Here is a 22,236-nt window from a genome sequence, read left to right as displayed (position 1 = left end):
CTCACAAGAGGGCGGGGGGGGGGGCATCCAGCCGTCAGATGCCATGAGTTGCAGACAGTAATCGTTTCACTGCACTAGTGCTTGCAGGAGCTCCCAGTAGGCACGGATTATGGCGGATTTTGCCTCGGACGGCAAAGCTCACTCACAGAGCGGCCATCTTGCTGCACAGCGAGATCATTCCTCCCTAGTAGAGAATTTTAAAAGCATAATGTTCGCCTCCGTGTCCTTAAGAGAATTTAAAATTGATTGCAAAAACTAGAACATTGTACATTTTTAAACTATCTTTTTAATGCATATAATTAATGGGGAAATATGTAATGAATATCATCAGCCTTTTTAGAATCTTTGTTATCATGTTCTGGTAATTTATATTATTCACTTCAATAACCCCTTACTATTAAAAGTCTTTAAGTAATTGTTGGACTTGGCCCTTTTTGCTGGGTCATGCCTGAACTTTTTGCCTTCCTCCTATATTTTTTCTGACCTGTTGTTGGCTATTTTATGACTCTGGGCACTTTACCACTGCCTATCAGTGCTAAAGTGCATATGCTCTCCCTACTGTAAAATGAATGTATTAATTAGTGATTCCATGATTGACTATTTGGTTTACCTGCCAGATCTTAGTACAGTGCACCGAGTGTGCCCAGGGTGTGTAAATACAAATGCTGCTAGTGGGCTTGCAGCACTGGTTGGGCCACCCACAGAGGCTGCCTTTTAAAACGTGTCTAAGGACAGGGTGCATTGTAAGTATAAGGTAGGACAAGCCCTGATGTATGTGGCATGTCCTAATAGTGAATTACAGCCATTCTCGTTTTTCACTATTGCAAGGCTACCTGTTCTACATATGCCAAAATGGGCTGTTAGGATTATTACAGTTTATAATCCTAACAGACTCAGAGAACATGGTAGAAATACGAGTTTAGTATGCTTGGACTTAGAATAATAAAATACTTCTTTCAGTGAAGTTTATTTTAATATTCTGTGTTTGCAAATACCACTTTTAGAAAGTAGGTATTTGCTTGCCTAACCATTTAAGCCTGCATCTGCTAGGTTGTGGATTCCTTGTCTGGAGTTTGAGTGACAGGGCTGGGGGATTCCAGGAGACAGAATGAGTCAGCCCAGTGGTGAATAGAGAGATCTGCATCTAGATGGGAGGTAGGAGTTGCACCTGGGACCTGAATAGGACTGTGCCCCCCCTCCCCAGTGCTGGCTCCACCCCCTGTGGTGCGTCTGGTGTCTCTGCCATGCACACCGAAAGAAGGGAAGGAAGACTGTCAACAAAGTGCTCCAGGGCTGTACTTGCCGTCCACAATGCTGGCTCCACCTCCTGTGGGGAGTCTGATGTTCCTGCCCTGCACTGTGAAAGGAAAGGAGAAGTCTGGTAAACAAGAGTGCTTCAGAACTGGCTTGAACTGGGCACAGGCCCCTCTCCCCTCAGAGAACAAAGGATTTTGGGGTATAAATATTGGGACCCTGATCCCAAGAAATTAGATCACTTCTGGACTTACAAGACGAAACCTCTGCTGAGGAGAGGAACCTGAAGAAACTGAGGAGAGACTATTCCCAAACTGAAGTGCTGCTTGGGGGATTGACCTGCAGTGGTTGCAGTGGTTGCCTGACTGCCAAAGAGAGGAGAAAGAACTTTGTGGACTTTACTTTCAACTTGTGCAAAAGATCTCCAAGGGCTTGGAAGAGAGCTTGCCCCCTGACCAAAGTCCCAGAAAAAGTGGACTTCACCAGCCTTTGTGAATTGCTGCTGGAACCGCTATGTCAGTGGCTACAGAGGCAGGGAGCTGTGACTGACTCTCACGATCGGCCTGGTGTCCTGTAGGCACCTCATCAAGCAACGTCTGTCTCGAACAACTCAAGCTCTGAGCTCACCGACTCCGTCCTGATGCCGTCACCGAGCCGTTGACTGGTGGACACCACAACGTTCAACACCTCGCTACACCGACTCGTACTGGTCTGACCGACGCGGTCACTGCTGCTGACTCCAAGTCCTGTGACTGATCGGAGTTGGGCAACGCCTCGCACGCCTTGCGACGCACCGCCCATCTCGCACCGCTGTCCGGACTGATCGACGCCAGCTCCCGAACTCTGGCTCTGTCGACACACCGCAAGCTGCAAGCACCGCATCGAAGCACCGTCTCGCCCTGCAACGCACGCCTTGGATCCACCGACTCTGTCAACGGGCCGCTGCCTGCACCGCATCGAGGGACTACACATCCTGCAACGCTTCCTTTCTGCACCGCAACGGATACCGGAACCGGCTCTCACATCCGTGTCGGCCGCCTCAAGTAAAAGGTACTGTGACTGAGTCTGTCGACATTTGAGTGGGCCCGTACCGACGCGGTCCGCTGGATTTGCTAGACTCTGTGTTATTTCAAACAATGTTGTAGCCAGACCGGGCTACCGACTCGCACAGAACCTTGAATTAAGCCTTTTAACCAGAACTCTTGAAATCTAATAGTACTGGGGATTATTTTTGTTGTTTATTGGTCTTGTGGTAACTCTACATAACATATACTTATATAAAACATTGTGTGGAGTCCATTTGTAGTGTTGTCGCTGGGTTACTGTATGTGGTCACAAATGCTTAACTTACAACGCCTCTGAGATAAAGCCTTGCTGCTCGTGCCAAGCTACCAAGGGGGTGAGCAGGGGTTATTTTAGGAGTGTACTCCCCTTACCCTGACTAGAGGAGAGGGTCCCTATTTGTCACAAGTACCTACCTGTACCAACTAGAGACACCCAATTCTAACAGTAATTTATTCATATTTTATTGTAATACCGCATCCTTAACCTTGTAATCTATGTATTTGTTTTACTTACTTACAATGATAAGCTAACATTTATCATTAAATATATTTTATTTTATTTACTTATTCTTAATGGCATTTAATACATTTGTCCTAACATATATACTTTCTTATTCCTATTTTTTATTCAATAAATGAATGTGTAATTATAAATAATATATCTTGGGGAAAGGGATACAGGCATTCAACCGAACACCCCGACTTCATTGAGAATGTTATGTAGTTAATTATATTTGTAAGTAAGTTAATGGGATTTTTGTTGGTATCCCTGCCATCCAAAATAATACAATTAATCTAAAGTTAATTTAATCTAATTTTTATTAATAGCATAGATCCAGAAATAGATTGCTTAACATACCTCTGTGATGTAGTTGTCAGGGATGTGAGGACCCACAATGTAGTTGTCGTGTCAATATATATTGGGGCAACATAATGGTCAATTTAATGGTCAAGCAATACAGATGGGGTATACCCAGATGTTCAAAAAGTAGATGACTCACACTCAAATTAATTCATAGCATGTCTGATCTCCACAGGAACCTGCTCTGCTCTGAGATGTTTTTACATTCCATGGAACTCGTGTTGAAATAGCTCATGATTGAATATGTAAGAATAAAATTAATGTCTGATACGGAGCTCCAAACCAGGGCAAACAAGTGACAGTAAAAAGTAGATGGGACCAAGCTAAAATGGAATCAGAGCTCTACTCTATATCAGGACCTGTATGGGCCATTTTTCTTCAGGAAACTACTGAAGACAGCTTTGTTTCTGAGCTGGTCACGCTATGCTGATTGGCTGCCTGGTTGCACTGAGATACCCCTTTGGGAATTCGTGTGCGTTATAAATGGCTTTAACCTTAACAGAGTTAGTGGACATAAAAAGCACTGTCTACAACATAAGTTCAGGCTTTTAAGCAACAGTGTGGGTTCATTAAACGCTTATGGAATTTACAGTCAAGTATTGAGCCCTTTGCTATTAGCAGATCAAATTAACCTGTTCCAGGACTCAAAATCCCTCTGCCCACGACAATCCTGGGCCAGTTCTGACTATTTGTGCAAACATTTCTAGAGTTCCAATTAAAGCCCCAAATAACTAACATTTGAGACTTTTCTTTGCTTACTAACAAAAACATTTACCCAACAAAATGCAAGGGGTAGCGGATGTAACATCAAGCACCCTTTGACCACCAGTGACATCACAGAGTTAAAATCATGCCTCTTGCTCAGCCGCTAAAATGTCTTACAATTACTTCTCAGGATTGAGGAGAAAGGAGTGAAAACACTAGATTAAACATGGTCCTTACAGTCTTCTTTACTTTATGTTCCCTGCCCTCCTTTCACTGTCTTGAGATTGGGAAAGCGGAGGCGTGCCAGTGGTACCAGAGGGCAAGGCATGGATAGCAGCTGATCAATATGGTAACCCTAATTGATACCCATGAATAGTGATTCCAACTATGCAATTAAGATCCATCTTCACAGCATGGCAGAGGTACATGCACTTACCTTGCTAAGCTGAGGCCGATCGCCCTGGGATCTGCAGACGACAGCGCAGATCCAAACCGCCAAGTCAAGTTTTGGAGATAAACTTCCTGGAAAAATGAAAAAGATGAAAAACATGTAATGGCAAAAAATAAAGAAGGACAGTGAGAGAGAGAGAGAAGGGAGGAGAGAGGAAATATAGGTCACAAAATAGTTGTAGGGCCTGATTAGCAAGTAAAGGCTGGTGAACCAGAGTGTTGAAGTCCACCACATCACAGAAAGCCAGGCAGGAGTCTACGGCGCACTGGATACTTGAAATCTAGCACCCTTTAGCTGTGGGTACACTTCCAGCACCCAAAAGGATGGTGGGATTGTCCGCCAGAATATTCCCATTGAGGCAGCTTCCACCCTGTTGATGGAAGCCACCACGTCCACCTAGCGTGATTAGTGTACAAGCACTGAGTTATGCTTTCTATAATCAATTGTTACTAATCATTTTTTAAAGTTTTTAGTCTGTAAGTTGGTGGGGTGTTATATTTTGACTATTTAAAACGCTCACTTTTGCTCAGTCGGCACTTTGGCTCCTCCTCCCTCTGATGGAGCAAGGACTTGTTTAAAAGAGACTTGCTCGGACGCAATCCTCTCATATAAATCCATAACGAAGTACTAACAATGTATTTGCCTTGAGGTTTTGTTGCTTTCTGCCCTGTGACCCTGTTTCCAGCTACAGGAGTAGCATAGCTGACCTGTCTGACCCGCACCGCAGCTACAGAGGAGAAGACCAATCGAGTGGCGGCAGAGGAGGTGAGAGGCGCGGCCCCGGGACTGCGAGGCCCAGCATTCACCATCTCCAGCTGGGTCCTCTTCCCGCGTGAGCCGCGCCCCCTCCCAGTGCCCGCCTCCACCCTCCTAAACAGAACTTAATTGAGCCTCACAACGCGCATCGCGGGACGCGCGCGGGTCGCAGCCCGGGGCGAAGACCGGGCAAAGAGCGGGCCGTTTTAGGCCGTTCGAGGACGTAAGAGACTGGACTGGGCCAATCTCCCTGGCCCTATTCTACTATAATATCCGCACTGCTAGCTGAACACACTGACCAGGCACTATGTCAACACGAGAGTATAGAGACAGGGCTGCCAAGACCAAATTGAAAAACGGTACACTAGACGACTTCATCACCAGGACTCATACAGCCATTGACTCGGAGATTGCCAAAATGCAACACAGAGTGTCCATCGAACTAGACGCTGCAAGAAGGCTATCACAGGAGCTAGCAGCGACTAAAAAATCCTCCTTAGGGTCCATAGCTTTCGCCAAAACACCTGATCGCCCATTTGGCCCTGCTCGTACCCTGATCGTAACCCAGGCAGATATCCATCAGCCACTAGTACTCACGACATTTACATCTAAGGGGGGGTCCCCACTTGCATCTACTAATTCCTTAAGATCTTCACTGGGTGGGGCAGTTGGGCAGGAGAAGGAGGGTGAGGGGGGTCCCTTGAAAACGGCGCAAATCACAAAAAATATGGAATTGGGCGGGGGGAATTCGTGCACCCCACAAAAAGGGTTATATAATAAAAGGAAGCGTAATAACACATCAGCATACTCAAGGAAAAAAGCCAAGATAGCGAAGGCTCAGCTACTCACTAAGGCACCATTCCTCCCACTCTCAGATCCCTTACCTGGGAGTAATACACAGCAATCTGAATTAAGATCAGAACCCAACCTCGAACAACCGGTGGCTACACATGAAAATGACAATCTTGTAATGGAAAGCGAAACTAGTGGGGCTCCACTTTGCATTATAAAAGGGAAAGATGTGGATTTTTTAACCATTGTGTGGGAAACACTGAAAAAACTGTTAACTCCCCTTGAAGTGAGACTATCATGCATTGAAACCCAGCTCCTGGAGACGGAAAAAAGTGTTTTGAACTTAGCAACCATTAGCATGCAGGACAAAAAACCAACCTGTACACAGGAATCCAACAATATCACACCAACACTTGTTGTTGAAACACCAGTTGCTGCTATCCCCTTGGGTGCCACGAAAGCCAAATACCCGGGAAGTACCAATATCACATCGATACCTGCTGCTATAACGCAGGTTGCTGCTACCGCCACTACTGTCCCGAAGGTTAAACCAATTCCAAAACCTCGGCACAAGGTTACTACACATGCACTCACCTCTGCCAATAGGGCAACGGTGGCCATAAACCAACCGGTGGTTGCCAATTTACCACCTTTGACAGCCGCGGCTGGTCAACCTGTACCACCCTCGACAGAATCTGTCATCCCGAGTGTTATTGCCAACAACAACAACTGTCCTACTACCCAGATATTAAATACTAACTTTAACCGTCACAGGGGTTATGTCGATCTTCCCCCTGAGGTAAGACGCTATGTAGTTGTGCTGACAGAGGTAACGGAACTGACCAACCACCAGCGGGAAGACTTTGTTTCATTAAAGAACAAAGTAACCCACTGGCTTAATATCAACAGGCCAATACCAAACCATTTGAGGAGTAAAATCCTCATGGTGCGCAGGGTTCCGTGGGTGGGCACCTCACATAAGTCCACTTGTGGCGATTGCGTAATTGTCTCATTTGAGAATCCCAACACTGCGCATGCCATATACTCCTGGAATTACAACAGTGCAAATTCACCCATAGCATCTAGACCCCTTACATATTTTTATCCACCTCATTCACATCCGAACTCGGGAGGGAACTGGAGCTGGATCCCGGAGAGAAAAGGTGGCCGGGGATGGCTACCTAATCACTGGTCGATACACATGGTGGGTGGACCGGGGCACCGACCTTAAATAGATATGGGTGCCTCGAGTAAGTGGACTGACTTCTAGACAGAACCACCACCACTCCACCAGTACCTAACCTAACCAGTCGTTTTATCCATCCCATGGGCCAACCAGCTCCTACTACACCAAAATCCCAACCGGGTCGATTTGTTTTTCCCCCACCAGAAAGTCAGCTGGGGTATCACAATCAAACTGCTGAGGAAGGCAGGCACAAGGGTAGGGCATCCATAACACTCAAGCCTACCTATGATACAACCAACAACTCTGTTAAGTTCAAATCAGAACTGAGTAATAAGGATAGCCCCTTTTCCGAGGTTTGCCCGAAAACAATGTTAGTGCCAACAGTCATACCCCCCCTACTAAGCAAGGCGAATCCGGCCCACGCAAGCGCTCTCTGATATTAGCCACCACTCATTCGCCGGAGGCTCCTGGAGTAGTGTCCATACTCTCCTGGAATGTCGCCGGGCTGGCTAATAAATTAGATTCACCTGAATGGGGGGAACTCATTGAAGGGCACGATATATGCCTTTTTCAAGAAACGTGGGCAAGAGAAAAATACCCTCGCATAGGATATGCTACCTTTGAGATCCAGGCAAAATGGGGTGGAAAGGGTCGACCATCAGGGGGCCTTCTGATCTGGGTGGGCTCCCATCTAGGTTGCAGGGCTACACATCTGGAAACTAATTCAGCATATTTCCAGTGTGTATCTCTGGATTGGTCGTGTGGTGCAAAAGTAACACTGATTAATGTCTATTCGAGAGCAGTTGGGATAGGAGCCACCTCGGGAACAATTGAGGATCTAGCACTGTTCCTTGACTCCACCACTCTTTGCTCTCCTGTAATTGTTGCTGGAGACTTTAATACTCAGTACGAACCTCTCCCGGTCCATTTGGCAGGTATAACAAGCGAAGAGGACGAACTTTGGAATATCCCCACTCTGATGGGTTCCCCGATAAAGGCTTGGACACCACTTGCCACCCAAATAACGTCTTTCTCGCTCTGTCACTCGTTGAGGGCTTGCAATGGGCGAACTGAAGGGGATATCCCACCAAAATATACCTTTAATAGACCTGGATATGAGTCACGTATTGATTATATCATGATCTCAGTAAGGGATTGGGATAAAGTGAAGGACTTTGGAATAATTTCCAGGTCAGACAGTGACCACAATCTGCTCTCACTTAGATTTGAGATCCAGGGGTCACATACGGCCCAGGCAGAAGAAAATTTAGCAAATCAGGTAGATTTAGCAATATCCAGTAATAGGCGCAGAATTAAATGGGCAAAACTGCAGGAAAATCCGTCCAACATCCAAAGGCTATATGCGCGAGTCGTCCCAGCCCTAGAAAAGGTTGAGGTTTGCTTGCACCATCTAGCCAATGACATGGACCCTTCCGCTCTGGAACAGGCCGAGGTACCTATGCCATTGTCACCTAATCCCGCACAGCTTTATACGCTTGGTGCTATACACTCTGATCTATGTACCAACTTGGCAGAAGTGTTGAACCCTGTGGCCAGGCCGAAGAAGCCTAAGCAGAAAAGAGCAACATGGTTCAACGCTTCCTGCAGGAGAGCGAAAGCCATATTACTAGAATCCCTTAAAAATCGAGACACCCCAAGTAAGATAAGGGAAAAGCGATTGGCTTATAAGTCAATCCTTCGCAGTGCTAAAGTGGAATGGGATGAGGGAAACTGGACAGAAATGTCAGCCGCCCTAGCATCACGAGACGCCCGAACTTTTTGGCAAATTGTCAAGCATGGTTCAGTTGAACCCCTTGCTGCAGTAGAGGCTAACATAGCACCCTCTGTATGGGAGGAACATTTTAAAGATCTATACAAAGTATATAACAGTGACCAACTGGTGAGCCCATCAGAAGATATAATGCACCAACCCATCGAAAGTGTAGCTCCCATGGATGGATTTACCGTAGTGGAAGTCACTGCGGCGATCAAGTCCCTGGTTGCTGGAAAGGCGCCAGGCCTTGATGGGCTGCCTGGGGACCTTTACAGACAAGAACCAAAAATCTGGGCACCGTACTTCAGGGTGCTCTTTAACTCAATCCTGAAGGGCATGCCAATCCCTCCAACTTGGCTGGGGGCAGAGATAGTCCCAATCTATAAGAAGGGATGACCTCTGCTCCCAGTCAATTACAGGCCAATAAGCCTGATAGACGTGTCACAAAAACTTTTTGCCAGGCTGTTGCTGAACCGCCTGCTGGATTGGACGAGGGAATGTAATATCCTGAGCCCTTTCCAAGCTGGCTTTAGGGAGAAGGTTTCAACCACAGACCAGGTCTTCCGGCTCGTCCTCATTGTCTGGAAAACGGTGCAGCTGGAGGGTGGCAGCCTCTACACTGTATTCGTGGACCTGAGGGCGGCCTTCGACCTGGTACCCCGGAAAAAGCTTTGGGAGGTGCTGGCCAAATTGGGTGTCCCTGAGGGTCTGTTGAAGATGATTGTTTGTCTCCACAGTGCCAATTTTGCACAGGTGAGGTGTGGCAAGATGGGGGCACTGTCTAGTAGGTTCCCCGTTGGCAGGGGGGTAAGACAGGGTTGTGTGCTCGCACCGACCCTGTTCTGCCTCTATGTCAACGGGGTTATCTCTCACCTAAATGGGGTTGTTGACTCTGACGCTCCTAAATTGGCTGGTGTAAGGGTGCCGGCTGTTATGTTCGCCGATGACACCCTGCTGCTCTCAAAGTCTGCAACGGGTATACAACGGGTCCTTGATGGTTTTGCGGACTTTTGTGAGGACCATGGTCTAGAAATTAACATCTTAAAAACCAAATTCATGGTCTTTAATCCTCCACCGAAACTCCACTTCAGCCCCAAAATTGGACAAAGTAGGCTTGAGAGGGTGAAAACTTTTGAGTATCTTGGCGTCATGTTAAATGACAGACTGTCCTGGAATACGCATCAGGAGAAAGCTCTCCTTAAATTGACCCAATATTCGGGGGGCATCATGAATCTTCTGGCGAATAACAAATCATTGATCAGGCCAATAGGTCCTCCGATACAGATCTATAAGATACAGGCAAGGGGGGCTGCCATGTACGGGTGTGAACTCTGGGGCCATGTAGGTACACTAGAGCTACAGAAAGAGGAGAACAAATTTATCCGAAAGGTTGTAGGACTCCCTCCTAGTACGCCCCTTGTCCCTCTCAGGCTGGATCTGGGGTTACGACCGCTAGATGAAGAACTGGCTTTTCGCCCTCTGGCTTATTGGCGCAGGCTGTGGGCAACCCCAGAACTGGCCACTTACAGACAGGGATTACAGGAGGTGCTCGCCATGCCCAATGCGGGGAAAATCCAGTGGATAACATTTGTTAAATCCGAACTGGAGAGTCTGGGACTTTCGAAGATGTGGTCTGATCCTCTGGCTACTTGTCCACTTATCCCCAAAAAGGAATTGGCTAAGGCATATCACGACAGTAAATTAATGGATCTTTTTAACCACCAAAAAGCTGGTTCATTGACTGATTCGTTCGTATGCTTTAAGGACACTTACAACTTCGAACCAACTCTAGATAAATTGCACCCTCCTTCGCTCAGGAAATTATATTTGCAGTGGAGACATGGGTCTCTCCCCATTCGATCATTAACTAGCAAATGGAGTGAACATTCAACCAGTATTTGCCCAGCATGTAGAACGTCTGATGAATCTGAACTTCACATACTCTTTTTCTGCCCGGTTTACCGAGAGGTTCGCAAGAAATGGATAGTTCCCCTATGCAGAAATCTGGGATTTGTGGAGTGTTTGGTTGCTTATAGAGTACTGAAATCCAATCTGTCTGACCATATTGTGTTTGCAGTGGCCAAATATCTGGGTGCTATCTGGTGTTTGAGAAGGAAATGCATTAGGGCTGGCAACTGACCCTAATGCACTAAGGACTTGACAGTGTAACATGGAACCTTGCTTTTAAACGACAATGCTTGACTTCATATTGTATAAATTTCTATTTTTAAACAAAGTTTTAATGGATGTTTTACGTCTTTTATGGTAAAAATTTCTACCGAAATAAAGATTTTTTTTAATTGAATTGATACTAATATGCACCACATTCCATATATCTCTAAATAGAGGAAACTTGCCTATGTGTTTTACTAACAAGTAACCCGAGTGTGATTAAAGATGGCTATAACACGCAAAACTGTATTACGTCTTTACTCTTGGAGGGAAAATTGTGCTTCTGCGCAATAGCATCTATAATGGCCGCTTGGAAACTCATGTGCTAAGCATCTGCTTTGCTGACAACTAAAATGAGTTGTATACTAAATGCTAATGCATGAAGAGTCTTTATAAGTAAATCAGATTAGAGTAGAGATAGGTGGTATACAATGAAATCATTTTATTTTGAAAAAAATACTTTTTCTTTTGACTTCTCAGTTAGTTCGAATTTGGGCCTCTGAACAGTGCTAAAGTCCGCAACCCACGTGGTTACTCCCGCATGTGCATAGATGACAAGTGCGAAACAGTGACGACACGTCTTGAAACTCGTCCAAGGACAGTCTCAGTACATGTCCTGGGTACTAGCTGAACATACTGAAGATTCAATGCATAACTGTGAAATGTGTACATTGTTGTTGATAACATTTGCAAATACCGAGGGAAATAAAGCACGGGAGAGCAAAATTATTGGACGGGAACTTCAAACAATAAACTAAAGAAAATTATTAAAAGTTTGCATGGTGTGATGATCATTCCCTCAGGTCGTCCAATCAAAAATAGGAGTTTCATGAAGTTGAAACATTTAGGGGTGGTACATGCCATTAGGAAAGTATAATTGGGGTAGTTAGTTAGATTAGTTACTGCAGTCGCAGCCAGAATGCTGAGAGACCGAGATGCTGTCCGAATGCTGATCGAATACTCGAAGAAGCAGACTTAGAATTTCAGAGCAAAATAGAATTAGAAGAAGATCGTGCAAGAATCGAGGAGGTAAGATAATTAGGAGACGATTGCGGAAGAATCGAGAGGGAAATTAGTGTCAGAGAGGGGAGAGAAGTAGGCGTGGAATCCAGAGAGGTCATCTATACAGTCCTCAACCTGTCCTGAAGTCCTTGTTACCTGAACGTATAAGAGACCCATTAACTCTTTGCCAGAGGGGTCTGATTATCACACTATCCTAGGTGAAAACAGTCTGTGTTTGTGTCAATTCAGTTTTCCCTCTTTATCCCCTCCTTTCCTGAGGTACTTGTTGTTGTGAAATCTCTTTTAATAGAATACTAAAAAAGAATATAATGATCTTACTTCCTCGGATTAAGATGGAGTTGACACTGTAATTTGTTTTGCTCAGATGATTAGTTAGATAAACATTTTAAAACTTTCCAGAGTCTGTAATTATTTAAATAGGATAAAGGGTAAATGAACCTATGTCATATCACCAATTACTTCTCAACTAAAATAGATCCATTAAGTAAAGAAAGTGCTTTGGGTCAGTGATAGATTAGAGATATGATAAGGACACGATCTGTTTAAAGCCCTTATAAAAATTGACTCCAAGCGGTGTTGACCAGCCTATATGAGTGCGGGTGTTTATGGGCCCTTATGATTATATAGTGATTGTTTAGCGCAGGTTGGTAACCCGCTGGATCACCTCGCCTGTTCTGTCGGGATGCTGCCTTAATAGGAGTTAATACTCTAGTGGTTGGGCTAGTCTCCGGCCCAGCCTCCACCTAATGCTACTGAATCTGCACCTGTGCACCCTCCAGGGTGTACAAACAAGGGGTTACGAATCCTAAAATTGCTGCTAATCCTTTGTAATTGGTTTACTGTATGTTGGTGTTTTATAACACGGTACTCACTTTGCTCAGCTTGCACTATTGCCACTTTGCACTTTGACTCTTTGCTTGCTTGTGCCACAGGAAAGCTGTCACTTTGGAAGTTAGCGCTCTAGTGATTGGACAAGTCCCCATCACAGCCTCTTCCTAATGCAATCAAACGTGGGACAGTGTAGCAGGCGCGTCACGGGGCACCAAAGGTGAGCCAAAGGCAAGCCCATCTGAGAACATCCACACCCGAATGGCGCCTGGCAGCAAGACATGCCTCCAGCTGCGGATGTCTCTTTCTCCTACTATTTATTCTCAATAGTGGCCTTCATTCTCATAACCCACTTCCTGTTTCTAGCCTACACAAAAGCTGTAGAAATAAATATCCTGGCAGATTTCATTCACCATGCAGCTAGAGCAGTAAAAGCTCTTAAGTCTTCGGCTAGAGGACTGATCCTCGGCCTCTCCCCATCCAACTATGTGTCCTACCTTCCATAACTATTTAGTTGGTACTCTTATTGATGCTCATTCTGCCGTCCGGGCACTGATTTGAGGGGGAGGACGCAGGAGGTAGGGGGCGGGAAGGGTGAGAACACGGGGAAGCAGGAATAACAAAAAAAATAAAGACTTAACTTCTCACCGCTTCCTCACCTCCGTAGTCCTCTGTGATGTATTCCTATAGGTTCTGAATCGATCCCCCTATTCCTGACCCTATTCTGGTTAAACAAACCAACAAGTTAACTAACAGTCAGCCCATGAGGCAGAAAACCCCCATGATGCAGATACCGTTATCTGACGCAGTCACACTACGGCACAGGAACGTGTTATCTGATTAGGTCATAACGCTTGCGATCTAATTAGACAAGCGATATTCCTCCAGCCCCTGATAAGGCATACGGAGTTCTCATAACAAATCAAACCTATGACAACCTGGGCAAAACCCTGCGGCCATTGTTTTGATTTCACCGAGAACTTCAGCAAAAGAATGTGCTAACGAGCAAGTCGTATGACATCCTTATTGACGTATCTATGTCCATCCTTACGTCAATCTCGGCACCTTAAAGGTATAAATATTACCGATATTGCCCTATGCAAACACACGCGGTGGTGACGAGACGGAGCAGCCATACTTGCCGAAGCCCAGAGCAGAGCAGACCCCGCTGGCACAGCCCCGCCTTCCTGACGCGCTGAGAACGAGACGCGCTGATTTCTCCTGCCGAGAGATCCAGCACCGGCGCTTCCGGGTAGCCCTCGCAGGCAGCCTGGAATATCGAGACCAGAGAGAGAGATACCATCCCTCATTCAACCTAGATTCCAGGTACAGAACTGAATAACCCCTCACAGAGAATTCTTTAGTTATTTACTTGGCAAAAACAAACTTAACTTAAACTGTAACTTTCTATTCCCGCCCACGTATTAGGCTTAGGTCAGGTACACGGGGTAGGCGTATTTAGAAACACCAGTTGAGTACGTTTAGTCAAATGTATATGTGTATGTAATATATTTTATTCATTTTAAAACATCTTATGGCTTAGAAACCATATCAATTTTTTTACAGTATTATTTTATACTATTGCTTTTAATGTATGCACTTTACTTAGCTATAAGTATTGCAATAATATCGATCCATTTCTCTTGTATGAGAAAAGAGACTGATCAATAAATAACACCTTTTTATTGAACACGCCCGTCTCTTCCTTTTCTCTACAATCTGATGAGACTAAGAATGCACGTACTGACTGAGTAAAATAAATTGCCTTTTGTTCACACGACTCTCGAGATATACTCTTAATTAGGGGAGAGCAAAGTTGTCATGTTCTATGGTTGTCAGAAACTAAATCCCTTTGTAGAATCTAACGTCAGGGGACAATCGATATTTGCCCGGCGGTATCGCCTCTTAGACCCATGAAATATTAATCAATGAAGAGGCAGGCGCTGGAGGCGGGAAGGCAGGAAACAAGGTTTATTCTCTCCGGAGGAGAACACAACAGTTAGACAGCAGGTATCGTTCTGAGGTGCTCTAACCGCATCTCTGAGGCCTGGCCTCTTATATACAGGTTTTATTGCTTTATTATAGATTACATGTTCATGGCAATGCTTTGATGTACGGAAAGACATTCCCGGAATCTCCCCTTCGGGCCCGTTCCCATACACATTTACAGTAGAAGTCCCCACCCCGGTCACAACAGGTGATGATTATCGCGCAGCTGGATATTCCGCCGATTCATGGAATGTGGGGGGTTCGATCGGATCTCATGGGGTGGGGGCTTTGATCAACTCGGGGGTCCTTTGATGAGGGAAGCTTTCTACTGTACGGGGAGGGGCGAGGAATAGTACCGGCAGAGCTGGGTGTCGGCCTGGGAACGAGGAAGACAAACGGGCACACACAGGAAAAAGGGGGTTGGCATCAAAGGGCCTGGGACCATGAAAAGGAATGAAGGGAGGTGTCGCGCTGGGAACAGGATGGGGTTCTGAGGCAGAACTGCGCTGAAGAGGGGTTTATGACTCAAAGCAGGTGCGAGCAGGGGGGGTTGGTCAGCGTGCAGGCTTGGTGAGGGCGAAGGGCTACGTCGGGGGCCAGTGGCATGCAAAAGGGCTATTCTGATCGAGGCACCTAAAATGGCGGGCGCGCACGACAAAAAGTGTGGCATCAGGGGGAAAGGCAAGATGGCGCAGATAATGTTTACCAAAATCGTACTAATTTTCCACAGTCCTCCCTTTAACATATTCAAGACATCTTGCTGGTCTATTTCCTATTCATGTCTATTGTGGTAGTCATAGGTAAAAAGTAGGAACTCAGGTGAAGGAGCTATAAACATTACATTTCAAAATCGCTCATCTTAGGAGGCGGGTCCATCGAAAAAAAACTCGTTTGCAGGAAAGTTATAGTAATGCAGACAAAACATTTCATAGCTACTTATAGTCGGTAGGAGTGTAAACTGATAGGTTATTACATATCCGAGTTCTGTTCATTGTTGGTTGCTGCATAATCAATGCATTGGTGGCTGGGAGAGAAATGAAAGTGTAAACAATTCCCAACAGGTATCAATAGGAAGACAGTTCAAAGGGTGTATGCAATATGCATTACAATGAAAAGAAAAAGGAGTCACTGTAAATTTGAGACCAAACGGGTATTATTCACCATTTAGAAAGCTAGGCAGGTCTTTTGCAAAATCATACAGTTAAACAGCACTGTATACAATAAATGGGGTGACAACCCGGTGGCACTTGGTGCAAGTGATATATACATGAATATGTACAGTGAATAGTGACGGTGGTGCAAGTGCAGGGGTGAAAACAGCGTGGTCGGCGCGAAGTGACAGTGAAAAATACACAGAGTAATGGCTCCAGGGATTTAAGTAATAATCACTTAAAACAAGATTCAATTCCAGGAGTACAAAACAGGTAGGGCGCCATAAAATTAGGCTGTGTGGTCGACGGCGTTTCGATCCTCATCAATCGGGATCATCATCAGGACGGGGTTGTCGGGGAAAGAACACAGTGCTGTGGGGTAAGAGAGGACGAGTCAGGGAAGAACCTAAGGACTGACGGACGCGCGAGTGGCTAGCAGTAGGTAAGCTGCTGACTGGGATACGGCTAGGATTGCAGGTGGGCAACTAGGGCCGCTGTGGGAGATGCCAGGGTTCTAAGTAGGTTTATGGGTGGGCTGGAGCAGTGCGGCACGCGGCTGGCGACAGGACCTAGGAGTGGCGCTAAGGGAGACGCTGCAATTGAAGGGAATAATGGGAGACGCTGCAGGTACAGGGATTCTGAGCAAGCTGTCTGGGGTCTCTGGTGGGTAGCAGAGGGCTAGCGTTAAATTCCGGGTTGGCGCTGCGGAGGGAGACTGAAAGATAAGCGCGGGCGCTAAACCAGCAAACTTCCTGGGGTCTCTGATGGGTGGCAGAGGGCTAGCGTTAAACCCGGGACTGGCGCTGCAGAGGAGGTCTAGAAGGTAAACGCGGGAGCTGTGCGGGAGGCAAAGAAGCAATAGCTTAATGCATGGCTCTTTTGTGGATGAACGGTAAACTTACAGATCCGCTGCTGTCAAAGTCGTGCAGTTGGAGGGGCTGGAAGCTAGGATCCGGAGCTGCACAAAAAGGTGTTTTGGTATTACAGAAGGCGGTAGATTGAGGAAAAATAAGTCCAGCCCACCCATAAACCTACTTAGAACCCTGGCATCTCCCACAGCGGCCCTAGTTGCCCACCTGCAATCCTAGCCGTATCCCAGTCAGCAGCTTACCTACTGCTAGCCACTCGCGCGTCCGTCAGTCCTTAGGTTCTTCCCTGACTCGTCCTCTCTTACCCCACAGCACTGTGTTCTTTCCCCGACAACCCCGTCCTGATGATGATCCCGATTGATGAGGATCGAAACGCCGTCGACCACACAGCCTAATTTTATGGCGCCCTACCTGTTTTGTACTCCTGGAATTGAATCTTGTTTTAAGTGATTATTACTTAAATCCCTGGAGCCATTACTCTGTGTATTTTTCACTGTCACTTCGCGCCGACCACGCTGTTTTCACCCCTGCACTTGCACCACCGTCACTATTCACTGTACATATTCATGTATATATCACTTGCACCAAGTGCCACCGGGTTGTCACCCCATTTATTGTATACAGTGCTGTTTAACTGTATGATTTTGCAAAAGACCTGCCTAGCTTTCTAAATGGTGAATAATACCCGTTTGGTCTCAAATTTACAGTGACTCCTTTTTCTTTTCATTGTAATGCATATTGCATACACCCTTTGAACTGTCTTCCTATTGATACCTGTTGGGAATTGTTTACACTTACAGTCTACACCCATCCCAACTTGGTTTATGGGTTCCCTCCTGTTTATCCTATACATGGGAGAGAAATGAGACATAGTAGAAACGATAAATAAGGAATGTTCAAAGTTAGCAAGTTCTCAGCATTTTGGTTTCCGTCTTCCGTTGGCACTGTGGAGCACCGGCGGTGGAGCTTATGGGTCCAGCTCTGATCTAGATTCCGCGTTGCAGGGCATGACCTTTTTCTTGCTTTCCCGGTCAAAAAGGTCCTTTTCGCCCTGTGTCCTTTGGAGTCGGCAGTCAAAGAGTTCAGGTGGAAGAAGAGTGTGTAAGTAGTCCATAGGGTAGGTCGGAAAAAAAGGGGGGGGATGGAGCAGGGCCAGATCGGGAACAGACCAGGGGGCGGAGAATTCCAGGTAGGCGGGCTCATGACTGAGTTCAGAGAGCGGGGACTTTTTCGGCACACATTTTGAACATTGAGCAGGGACATCAGGTCAGCCCTTTCCTCTCATTTTGTCGGAAATAGTGCCTTGTCCTGCAGCTCCTTTCTGCCGCGGTCTCGCCTTGGCCAATGTCGCAGATGTTCCATAGTCTGTAGTCAGGCCACGTGCTCCCACATCCGGTCCTTCTTTCCTCCGACGGTCGTACCCTTAAAATGAGTTTGAAAAGACAGTCTTTAGAGAATTGGTAGAGGAAGGTAATCACATAAGTCCATTTCTCTCCCAGCTCCAGGCACAAAAATGAAAACGTCCGTTATATTAGGGTTCACAACTAACATATAAATGACCGATGATGGGCCTGTTGGATTTACTATGACTTTCCTTCACAACTATTTATTACAGTTTACGACAGTTCATCTGATGGAGACCCCCCCTTCGTAATACGAGCCTGACAAAGCTATACCGTTCTCTAGGGCTTTTAGATTTATAAAGGGTGCTGTGAGCTATCAATATGGTACTAATAGGTATCTAGCTGAGGGACGAACATAGGAAAAACATTTTTTTCTTTTCATTCTATCAATGCATCTTGCCTTTCAATTAAAAATTTTTCGCTTTCAACGGTGTTCATTGCAATGATTTTCTTCGCTTCGGTCTAATCCTTTAACTTTGTAAAACATCATTCTGGTTCCTATGTGGCCTCTTATGGCCTGATTACTAAATTAGAAAAGACAGGGGTCTTATGGGAAACAACTAGGGACATAGAAAACTGAGGTAAGGGCGTAAGTAGACCCATCTCTTATGACCGGGGGTGAGGGACAGTTTTATAACTCTCGTCTGGGGCAGCTGATACGAAACAGGGGGTGTTCCTGGAATATGAGGATGTTCCGATCATTTTTACTGGTTTGGGTATTGCGACAATTCGGGACGGGGAAGGTCGCGCCTTCTGAGGCATTTTATTTTATCATAGGAGCCGCTGACATGTAGTTCCCTTATTACGGGTCAGATTAGGGAACCTCAGTCGTCTTACCTGTCCTTTCCCTCATCGCCAACTCTCGGTTTCGTTAATTTAGCAGAAAGGAGAGGCAATGACACGGTCTCAGGGTGATTGTATTAAAGACAAGTTTTGTGCAAATACTGGCGGTATTTGAAGCCAATTGGGTGGTGTGCTAGGGGTGGCGGTCTGCCAATTTGGGTGCTAGTCGTTCGGAAGAGTGAGAGTGTGGAGGAGAGAGAGAGAGAGAGAGAGAGAGAGAGAGAGAGAGAGAGAGAGAGAGAGAGAGAGAGATGTGCAACAATAGGCTAGATAGTACACGTGCAACATAGGGAGCGGCCGTGTATTTAAGATAGATTATTCAGCGCATTACTTGATACAAGACATCGCAGGTCTGTGTTAGTATTTTGAAAGCATGCGGTTCAGGACGGACGAGCATTAGATCGGGTACGGGGGACATGCATTGTGAAAAAGAAAAAAGGGCACCATTGTGTCGTACTCCTTACATTCTTGGTCCTTTGACCAGTTGAGTCGACGCTTCAGTCACACACAAACATTCTTTCATAGTTTCAGACATACGTGGCATGTGTCTGCTCGCGCAACCGGGATTAAGGGTGATCATTTCTCAACAAGTCACACTATTGATTGGCTCGTTTGTTACATGAGCAGTTGGTGGGAGTGCTTAGGTGCCACCTTGCGGCGCTAGTCTGCTTCACGTATCAGACATGGCAAGGCTTCAGATCTTCGCCACACCTCGGTTGTGATCTCCGATGTAACCTGCAGAGGGAGGGAAAAGAGGGGAAGGGAGGGGGACAACATTCGCGCGTATCCAATACATGGATTCAAGAGTCCTTTACTTACCTCATACCCGTCTTATCTCCTCGGGATAGAATCCCTGAGGTTGTGGTTTCTGGAGTCAGGGGGGGGGGGGGCAGTGTGTCCTTATAGGCTGTGAGTAGGAAAACGCTAGGGAATCAGAAGTACTTAGCGCGGAGTTTCTAGTTGGTAGGTGTATTTAACTATCGGGGTCCTTAAATCTCTTTCAACGCAGTGGTGTTCTAAGGTTTACTAGTTCTTCGATCAACTCTGTTCTCTAGTACCTTTGAGCGTTGTATTTTATAACATTTACATCGTTTCATTTTACCCATCTTTTATATTCCATCATTTATACCGTTTCGTTTTACCCATCCTCAGAAGTCGAGGTCTTCCTCCATGCGCGAGTTCATGGGTCAGTCGTGTGTCCGAAGGCAGAGTATCGTGTCTTAGATCCGATCCTTCATTCGAGGCTGGGCAACCACCTTCTAATAACCTTAAAGAGAGAACAAAGTAGGGTGCACAAAAACTCTCCCGCCGATCCCACATTTTAAATAAAGCATGCAATACCCATTCATAGTTTCGAAAACCTTTATTTTTGCAAAATCATTTCAGTACGTAGATTATGAGGGTGGAGTCGTATTTGGCCGGACACGGCAATGGCGAAAGTGCGTACAGTGGGGGTGTTGTTTTGCAGCAATAAAAAACATTTAGAAACGTTTATTCAGTCATTCGTAGGTAACTAAAACGTCCATCAATTGGTTGGGGGGATCGGGGGCATTTATTTCATAATTTTAGAAGCATAGTCAGACTAGCTGCAATCAGATTTCCTATACGCATACCGTGTGCGTGCGTCATAAGCGAGGTTATACATCAATTATAAATAAAAATATAATACATCGTACATTTTGTAACCAACATTTTTAACGGGATCCTTTTACATGTTCGCCGAGTGAGCTCTCCTTCTTTCTTGTTAAGTGTACAAAAGGATCATATATATATATTGGAACATCAAGTTTGTATTAGTGCGAAGGAACACCACGAGGTGTTCGTAAGTTCCTATTGATACCGGCGCCATTTTGGGCGGGGCCGGGTTAGTCCGGAAGTAGCATCAGAGAAGGAAATGTTTCCTACAACTGGCAGTTGGACCAGAGTCCTTTTCGGCAGTTCAAGAATTCATGCTAACAGAAGGAGCGGCTATGCCATGCTTATTTCGTTTAGCGATCAAGGCAGTTGTCCCTTACCGGAAGCCTGCAGGGGCCGAGGGCTCCGGGGACTTTCGTAGAATCTTCAAGGCTGTGGAGATGCTGTCGGAGGTGGGGGCTCGTGCTCCGGTGGGCGAGCGACCGAGTTATATTGCTGTTCAAAGTTACTGTAGCGGCCGAGAGCCGCCTTCCAGCGGGCCCAGACGCCAATTTGAGGCCCTGCAGCAGTCCCCTCTCGTCGAGTCTGCAAGAGTGGAAGAGACCTTTTGGAATGAACCCATGTCCAGTGTTGCGGAAGTATGGCCACCTGCGGTGCATGTTCGGTGCTGTGCAAGTATCGGCACCGTTGCATGTTCGGTGCTGCGCAAGTATCGGGGCGCCACCATGGTATGTTCGGTGCTACGCAGGTATTGGCACCACCGCCTGGCTGGAGGAGTTCGGCGCTGGGCCGGGGGCTGGGAAACCTCCTATCCGTGGGGGTGGGAGAGGCTCGTCCGCGTCGCCTCTCCCTCCCAGCCCGACCAGGACTGGAGGTATGTACAAGACATCTTGCCGCCCAGAGTTGTCGCGGCCATTGTTCATGACAGAAGTGGCGCCGGGCGTGCTGCTGCGGCCATTACGGAGGGGAAAAGAAAGAAGTGTCCTGTCCTTCTCTGGAGCGGGCTTCCGGCGGATGTCGGCCGGACGCCCCTTGCTCTGGCCCCATGAACGGGTTCTTTGGCTCATCGGCTGCAGCCGGATCCCGTTGGCCCCGGTCCCTGGCCCTTGGTGGCCGGACAGGGGGGACATGTGGCGGGACTGCCTGCAACTATCCAGGGCCGCTGTGGCCGGACTCCGCTGGCCCCTGCCTCTCCTTCGGCTCCCCCATACGTTAAGATTTCCTGACCGAGTGTTGGCAGCATGGCCCGCCTTATATGGGTTGCCGCCGGCTGGGCGTAACCGTAACCCTGCCCTACTTTGGAAGGTTCCAGAATGGGGGGGGCGAATGCTCTGTTGACTTTCATTTTCTAGTTTTACCGTTCTTGTTTCAAACGTTTTCTGTTGTTAGGGCATTATTAAGTGTTATTATTACATATTGTTATTTGTTTCTTGTTCGTTATGTTAAATAAAAGTTCAAGTTCATAAGTGGCCTATGGAT

At 46.5% G+C, this 22,236-nt stretch overlaps 1 protein-coding gene across 1 annotated transcript in view; it reads right to left on the bottom strand.

The window, feature by feature from the left end:
* LOC144768327 (carnosine synthase 1-like) overlaps positions 1-22,236 on the bottom strand; it is a 595,298-nt gene that overhangs the window by 263,317 nt on the left and 309,745 nt on the right. Inside the window, exon 5 of the mRNA XM_078651907.1 lies at positions 4,322-4,407. Coding sequence (XP_078508033.1) covers positions 4,322-4,407 — 86 coding nt within the window. The remainder of the gene's footprint in view (positions 1-4,321; positions 4,408-22,236) is intronic.

Source organism: Lissotriton helveticus, chromosome 1_1 (assembly GCF_964261635.1).
Source record: "Lissotriton helveticus chromosome 1_1, aLisHel1.1, whole genome shotgun sequence".
In the NCBI taxonomy this organism is placed as follows: Eukaryota; Metazoa; Chordata; class Amphibia; order Caudata; family Salamandridae; genus Lissotriton; species Lissotriton helveticus.
Note: the sequence above shows the minus strand (reverse complement) of the source record. Positions and strands in the feature narration are given on the sequence as shown.